This window comes from Nelusetta ayraudi, unplaced genomic scaffold (assembly GCF_046127955.1).
Source record: "Nelusetta ayraudi isolate G7.1 ecotype Tasmania unplaced genomic scaffold, CSIRO-AGI_Nayr_v1 ptg000017l, whole genome shotgun sequence".
Classification (NCBI taxonomy): Eukaryota; Metazoa; Chordata; class Actinopteri; order Tetraodontiformes; family Monacanthidae; genus Nelusetta; species Nelusetta ayraudi.
This window is the reverse complement of record NW_027466067.1, coordinates 5328724-5336841: the sequence shown is the minus strand read 5'-3', so window position 1 is coordinate 5336841 and position 8118 is coordinate 5328724. Positions and strand designations below refer to the sequence as shown.

At 43.3% G+C, this 8118-nt stretch overlaps 1 protein-coding gene across 1 annotated transcript; it reads right to left on the bottom strand.

The window, feature by feature from the left end:
- Window positions 1–6510: 6510 nt before the first annotated feature.
- Window positions 6511–8118, bottom strand: tnni1b (troponin I type 1b (skeletal, slow)). Its single transcript, XM_076024960.1, has 5 exons — window positions 8060–8118; window positions 7839–7970; window positions 7657–7746; window positions 7321–7497; window positions 6511–6796 (listed from the first exon to the last, which is right to left on the bottom strand). The coding sequence occupies exons 1-5, from the start codon at window positions 8066–8068 to the stop codon at window positions 6698–6700; spliced, it is 507 nt and encodes a 168-aa protein (XP_075881075.1). The 5' UTR covers window positions 8069–8118; the 3' UTR covers window positions 6511–6697.

The window sequence follows — 8118 nt, the reverse complement described above, 5'->3', positions numbered from 1 at the left end:
GGGATAACAAAACAGGTGCATGGTGGATTCCACTGGCAGCACACTGAACCAGACTTTTTTTTTTTTTTAAGCCAGATATTTAGTTTAGTTTTTTTTTAATCTTTGAAATCCAAATGATAATTTTCTTCCATTATAAAGTATATTTATTTCAAAATATTCCAATTGGGCTGTGATCTCAGTCAGCTCGAGTGTCACCTAAGGCAGCGTGGCAGGCCGTCTCCTGTCAGGACTAATGGACTGCTGCCAGAAATGTATTGATCTTGACAGTCTGGTGATGACATGCGCCACACCTTTCAGTCATATATTGTGACTGAAAGTCGCTGCCTAAGCAGGTGCAGGAACTTAACGTTAGAGTTAACTGCCTGAAGAAATATTTGAATTTTTTTAAATTATCATTATTATCATTATTGCAGCATTATGGGTATAAAGTTTCCCCCTGGTCGTTGATGAGGTTTACAGGGACAATAACGACTGCAAGGAACAAGGTCTTTTCCTACTGGTGTTAATCTCATAGGTTTACATATTCCATGCACATGAACAGATGTCAGCGTAAGCGATACTACCTTCCTCCTCCTCCTCCTCCTCTTCTTCCTCAGCTATTTCCCCCTCCTCCTCCTCCTCCTCCTCCTCCTCCTCTGTGCAAAGCAAGCATGTAGCGTTAACGAGCAATGTGTCACTCTCGCACAGCACCTGTAGGTCAACTCCCTGCCTATACCTGTATTTTGGGCGGTGCCTTCCGGACAAATTGAGGAAACGTTTGGCAAAGCGTGTTTGGACTTTTTTTTTTGTTTTTTTCTACTGCTTTTGTTTTGTGTTTTGACTCTGTGCCTTGGCCTTTCGTCTCCTCCTGCACGCAATATTTAAACGCAATGCCTCCAGCGACACTTGTTTCTAAGGTTGCCGCCGGATTTTCAAATAAGCCAATAAATATGAAAATACTCAAAAAAAAAAAAAGAAGTATAGATCAATTCCGCCAGCTCTTAAGCAGATTTCTGCATCTCTCCCAGCGGTGGAAAAGTCCTGAGGCGCCACTCAACATGGGCCTCAGCGCGGACAAAATTGACACCGGGCCTTTTGTCCGCGCCGCCGCCGCCACCGCGGAGGGTAACTCGACCTCTCTGCCCCGCAAAGCTTGTAAGCCAAGCTGCGTTTCCGAGGACCCCGAACATGCACCAAAGTGAAAGTGCTCTTTGTGCCTGCGCCGCCACCGTCCCCGCGGCCCTTGGCAGAGAACACAAGATGACCTACATTGCTCCGTGCCGGCAAGTCCGCGACACACACAGGGGGACTAAGGCTAAGTTTGCCTCCATAAGGGCCCTTGCACGCAGAGGGCCTCACTAAAAAGAGCGACCAGAAATAGAGGTGAAGCTCGCCGTCTCTTTAGGAGACGAGCAGATCCGCTGGGATGTTGCGTACAAAGCTGAACTGACCCCAGCCTCAGAGAGACGGGGCTGATTGTGGGGCGGGTGGGGTCGAAGGTCGATCCTCCAGAACAAGAGCGGCAGCCGCCTCTCCGTTGGCACAGGCACGCCAAAAATACAGTTCGCCGTGTGGTGAAGCCAGCGGCTTAGCAGATGCAGGGTGTTAAGAGATGAAGAATGTTTTCGCACGTCGGGCTCTACTGGGCGGGGCCATGTAACAAAGTGGCAAGAACAACACAGGTAAGCTCTCGCAGGCCCGTGCATTTTCGAGGTTTTACACTGTATGTGCAGAGGCTAATGCAAACAATTTGTACTTGAGAACGGCAACAGCGGTTGAGGTTCCCATGTCATGAACATTTTCACATCTTTTTAATATTTTTCAGCACCGAATCCAGTATAGCAGCTTCACATGATGATTCACAATGGTCCGAACTGCAGGTTTCTAGTAAATAGGCTGTCTGTCTTGGCCTGAGGGGGCGGCTGAACCTACAGGGGTGTCTGCCCCTTTGTGACATCACAAAGGGGCCGCTTTTCACTCCTCTTTTTATTTTATTTTTTTAGAAATCAGTGGATTTCGCATGATATGGGAGCCGTTACCAGGGCCGTCACGTGGCCGTTTTTGTTGCAGGCAGCATGTTGGCAACACTCATGCAGGGTTGTCACAACAAAGCATCCACCCAGACTAGCTTTATACCTACAACCACAAATTTAGTGTCAAAGTGACTCACGTTGTTCCCTGGAAGAAGGGAAAAAAAAGACAATTTTGCCATTGTTAGCAGCATAAAAAACGGCATCACCCACGTTCATTCAACAGTTCTAACCTTTACTCACCCATAAGCGCCGTCTTCCGTGTCTGACATGTTTGAAAAACCAGCGCCTACAGTGGCAGGTCCAGTACAGAATAAAACACTGAAGATGGTTGCACACACAACAGGCCCAAGACGAAAAAAAGAAAAAAAGGAAATGCCAGTTCAGATACACGCATGTGACTTATCCCTCATTGGAAGAAATGATTGGACAAAAACCGCCCAGGAGAGCGAGCAGTGAGACTCACCCAGAGACTGGGACGTGGGCTTCAGTGCTGCGGATTGTCGACTGTTCCCAATTCTGTCGGCCATGAGCTTTTAAACCAGCGGTGGATTAAATGGCGGCGGGCTGCCCGTGTCTACAATGGCTTGGCACATACCTGCAAACAGATGGCAGACGGCATCAACCAGGATGGAGAAACATCCATTCTCCACGGACCCCCGTTGTCTATTTTTACACAGTGGGACCTAAAGCCCAGCGGCCTGGGATTATTCAGTATCTCGGCCGCGGGTATACATGAGGATGCTTAAAAATAATCCTGGTAAACCTACACCTGACGGATACACCCAGAGACAGATCCAGCTCCTCTGAATGCCCGATGTGCCGTCGTGCTATTTACTGCCACGACTTATTAGCTTTTGTCGGCCACGTTCGGCAGCAGGCATTGACTTCGAGGTTTCATTCTGCACGACATTAGCCCCTCAGAACTGATCACCTGTTTAGTTTTCATCACAGACTCCAGTAATTTAATTGTATAAAAAAAACAAAACAACCCAAAACATTTCAAACCTCCAGAAAACCACATATTTAACCCTTTGTTTACTGTCCAAGCACTCACAGTTTTTGCTCCCTGCAGAAACAGATGCATTGTTGTGCCCCCCATGTGTTTTTAGGTGATGGTAAGAACAAAGGAGCTGCAAGGCAATGCCAGGGGTTGTCACTACACTCTTAGACTGTTAGACACCTTTTACGACGACATAAAGTTTCCAGAGCTGCATATTTTAGCACTTTCCCCGAGAAACAGGGGGAAATAAAAGGACTGACTTTTTATATTTCTGCGGATTAGAGCAAGAAAGCAAGTGGGTTTTGTGGCACAATAGTTCAAGATTTATTTTTTCCCATAAATCTGGTGTAGGTAATGAGTCTAATAAGGTTTTGCCAAGGGGATGAGTAACATCCCACTTTCAAACGCTGTAACTTTCTCCTTAGCCTCACCTATAATCATTGATCCCAAACATGTAATGACAAGTTGTTAACAAAACCAATAAATACACCTAGTAAATACAAAAGTCATCATCTTTTTTACTCCTGTATTTGTCGTGTTCATACCCCTTCCAGTTTTATGAATGTTTTATTGAGTTAAAATACCCCATACAGATGCCCCACCCCACCCCTCATCACAATAATCCTAACTTTGTCTTTGTTTGTTTTTGTTGACGTTTTGGCTGCACCTCCTTTTCCTGTCAGCCTCAAATTGGAGTCAATCCATATATCCTGTCAAAGCAAGTCCTTAATGTGTGGCTGCACTGAACTGGTGAGAAAGTTTCACATTGCTCTCTCAGAGGTTGGGCAAAGACAGAAGTGCAGAAGGGTGCAGAGACAGATAGAAATTGAAACAAATTATGTATTGATAACATCAAAGTTGTTTTTTTGGCAGGTCTGAACATTACATGTATTTGCTTTAGTTCAAGGCCAACCACACCCATTTGGCACCCATGACAAACGATTACAGGAAGTATCCACATATAAGCAGGTTTTTATCCCCGTCGTCCTCAGCATTTCAACAATGTAAATTAATACAAGCTCAACGTTTAGTTTGTTGAATAATGCTGCAATCCATGTTTTTCTATAAACTTCCAGGGGTGGAACCTAGAGGTTGGAAAACAGATCATTTTCTCAACTGAATGAAGGCTGTGACTGACACCTTGTGGCAGGGGTAAAAAGTGCAGTATAGTCAACATTTAATTATTATAATAATTTTGAAACGTTGGTGGGGCCGGGAGGGATTTGTATCGTAGAAAATAAACAATAATCTTTGCTGAAGACACGGACACCATTATTTTAGTGACTCACAATGAAATACATACAATACAAAGTTATATTCGTCAATTTATTTATATATGTAAGCCTATTTGGAATTCATATTACATTTATACACTCTCTAAACAACAGACACAAAGGAATAAGTATGACAAGAAGTGAATAAGTGTAGGATAAGTAGATAACGATGCAACTTGTTTAGACAGATGACGTCACACAAACTCAACGCGAATTTACCATTAGCCCTTTCCTGTTGGAAGTGACATCCCAGGACCTCAGGGAGGGCAGACCCGGATGAGTGGACGCTATAACGATGCTTGGTCATTCAGACACCCTGCTTATCTTTGATCATGACAACTTGGAGTGGTAGATGGATACAGATACAGCAAGTGGAGTGCTGTTGTTGCTATATTGTGAACGATACAAATTATGTTTGTAACATCAGCTGACTAGCTAGCTAGCTAACTGCGGTCAAGCCAGCCAACAGTTCGGCAAAAGCGTTGGAGCTAGCAGACACTCGCTTATTGCTGGCTACGTGTACACGAGGTATTACGGTAACTGCTCCGTTCGCGGAGGGAGAAGCGTGTCTCTACTGGATTTCAGATTAATATCTCTGGAAAATTCTGGGGTTTCACTCCATGATTCCACTGCAGGCTGCTAGTACATCATCCCAGGATTCTCCACAATAATTTCCAGACATTTCTGATATAGCATTTCAAAGTAAAGTTCATTCAAAACTGGATTTCAGATGATTATTTCTGGAAAATGCCTAGTTTTCAATCCATGATTCCACCGCAGGCTGCTAGTACACCTCCCAAGGATGCTTCACAATAATTTTCAAAAATTCTGATGTAGCATTTCAAAATAAAGCTCATCCAAAAATTGCCATTTTATGGTTGCACTGTACTGGATTTCTGATGATTATTTCTGAGAAATTCCGAGTTTTCACTCCATGATTCCACTGCAGGCTCCTAGTACACCTCCTCAGAATGCTCCACAATCATTTTCAGACATTTCTGATGTAGCATTTCGAAGTAAAGTTCTACGAAAAATGTGATTTTAATGTTGTACTGTACTGGATTTCAGATGAATATTTCTGAAAAATTCCTACTTTTCACGCCAAATAGCAATTTTTGGATTAACTTTATTTTGAATGCTACATCAGAAATGTCTAAAAACTATTGTGCAGCATCCTGGGGAGGTGTACTACCAGCCTGCGGTGGAATCATCGCGTGAAAACTCGGAATCTTTCAGAAATATTAATCTGGAATCCAGTACAGTACAATAAAATAGCAATTTGTGGATGAACTTTATTTTGAAATGCTACATCAGAAATGTCTGAAAATTATTGTGGAGCATCTTGGGGAGGTGTACTACCAGCCTGCAGTGGAATCATGGCGTGAAACCCCAGAAGTTTTCAGAAATATTCATCTGAAATCCAGTACAGAGACACGTTTCTCCCTCCGCGAACGGAGCAGTTACCGTAATACCTGGTGTACACGTAGCCAGCAATAAGCGAGCGTCTGCTAGCTCGAACGCTTTTGCCGAACTGTTGGCTGGATTGACCGCAGTCCTCGGTTTTAGGACTCACTCATGAATTTCAGTAGAAGTATAGCACACGTTTGAAGCATCACTTATATTGGTTAAAATTTCATATATTTAAGATGAATTATTAATTATTACAATTAAGAGTTAAAGTATTATCGGCAATCATGTAAAGAAAAAGAAATAAATAAGTTCATTGTTACTCGGACCAAATGCTTAAGAATGGTATTAAGCAGGTTGACCATAGAAATATTCTCTTACAAACATTTATTTTTGATTATATTACAAATGTGTTTCCTCGGTCCGTATAAAAGCCATGCAGAGGTTGGCAGTTTTTCCTGGACGGGTAAGCCAAAGTTTTCTAACTTCGACTACAACTGGTTCATTCATCACGGTTATTGTTTGCATGCGACTTATGTGTGCCTCCCTACAAATTGCATTGTAATGAATATAGATAGATACTATAGAATAGATTAAAGATAAATGAATGAATTGTGGTAGAGCTACTGTCATTATCACGTCTGCTACTTGCAATATGAGGTTTGTCATGTCAGGCGGGCAACCAGCTGAATAGTGACAAAAGTAAGCTGGACACCCACTGACTGGAAGTTTCAGACATTATCCACATCACGGTTGCATTCTTGGAGTTGGTCTGTGAATGGTGGGAATGCCCATATAAAGAAGTAAAGAGAGAGAGTCTGTTTATATTCTGGGTTTATTTCATGTCAGTGAAAAAAATACCCGACAGTAAATGGCAGTTAAAGGAAAGACGTAAAGAATATCACAAAGCAGCTGCATGGATTTGTGTTTGGCGCTTTCTATTGGCTCCAGTATACAAGTGACAGCACATTGGGTTCAGAGTTAAACTGATGCATGATGTCGTGTCACTGGCTGGGGCCGGCATCGAACATCTTCTTGCGCCCCTCCATGCCCGACATGGCCTCCACGTTCTTCCTCCAGTCGCTCACCTCCACCGTCTTCTCCTGCACTCAGAGAATTAAAAGGGCCTGCTTATCTCAGCTCTTTACTTGCAACCAGATAAAATGTTGTTGTCCCCCCCGGAATCTTTGATGTAATTTTATCTTTTTGGAGCCCAGATAAAATGAAACCTCTCCTGTACAGTAATGCTGCAGCACTTGACAAACAGTTAAGTCCTTGTTGGAACAATCGAAGAAAGACGATTTATCAGTGTCACACTCTGTTGTTTGATATGGACTCCAGCCAAAGGATTGCAAGCGTACACTATCAAGAGGAGCACATCTTTGCCAAGACATGAAAGACAGCCTGAATACACTTAAGTATCTGAAGGACACACCCTTCAACACTGTTGATTCATTGAAGACTTATGAAACAATTTATATATCTCTTTGTCCTGGTAGCTGGTGTGTCAAGGCCTTGTGCCCGTAACAGCGGCCTCTTATGGATTAGATAAAACTTGGACTATTCTTTTAGACCTCTTCCTAAGAAACTCTTGTATTGGGCTCAAAAGTTTTTTTTTCAAACCCACCTTTTCTGTGTCCTCCTTCTTGACGGACTTAAGATTGGCTCGCAGGTCCAAAGAAACCTTGTGTTTGGAGCCAAGCAGTGAACGTAGAATGGCGTCGGCGGAGACCCTCACTCTTCTCAGATTGGGCCTCTTGAACTTTCCTCGAAGGTCCAGGACCTTGATGTTTAAGTCTTTGATCTGCAGAAGTTGTCAGAAGTATCATTGTTCAGCACAAGAGCTTTTAATTTGCCCTTTATGAGATGTAGCTAGTTGGACTGAAGTGTGTCGCTTTTGTATCTTCTGATAGCTAACTGTTCAAGTAGCTCTTCCTGGGTTTACATCATAATAGCTGGTCACCTCTCTGTTGTTATGCAAGACTTTGGCTTCAATGTCGTAACGCTCCTCATCCACCACATCTATCTTTGAGTGCAGCTCTTGACACAGGGCCTATGAAGATAAACAAAAAAAATCAAGTTAAACATGGTTTGAGTTTTAACTTGAAAGTTTATGGAAATCTGGCTATGGATGTGAAGGCGTACCTGTAACTCTGCTAAGGACATGCTGCCTGTCTGTATGGGAGGAGATTTTTCTTCCAGGTACTTTGCCTTCTGCTCCTCCTTTTCCTCCAGCTCCTGCTCCAGCTCCTCTTTTGCCTTCGCCACCATCAAGCTCTTAATTCCCCAGACGCCCAGAAGACACTGTAACTAACTGGCTCCTCATCATTTTAGGTAAGACTCAATTGATGCAATAGTGGACCAACCTTTAGCATTAGCTTGCGAGATGCTGAGATTTTTGACTTCCTCTGGAGAGGGGAAAGGT

What these genes read in the sequence shown, in the direction of transcription:
- tnni1b (XM_076024960.1), bottom strand. An exon ending in TCTTGCATAACAACAGAGAG is followed by an intron (nt 7,498 to 7,656) that starts GTGACCAGCTAT and finishes CAACTTCTGCAG; the next exon opens with ATCAAAGACTTAAACATCAA. An exon ending in AGAAGGAGGACACAGAAAAG is followed by an intron (nt 6,797 to 7,320) that starts GTGGGTTTGAAA and finishes CTCTGAGTGCAG; the next exon opens with GAGAAGACGGTGGAGGTGAG.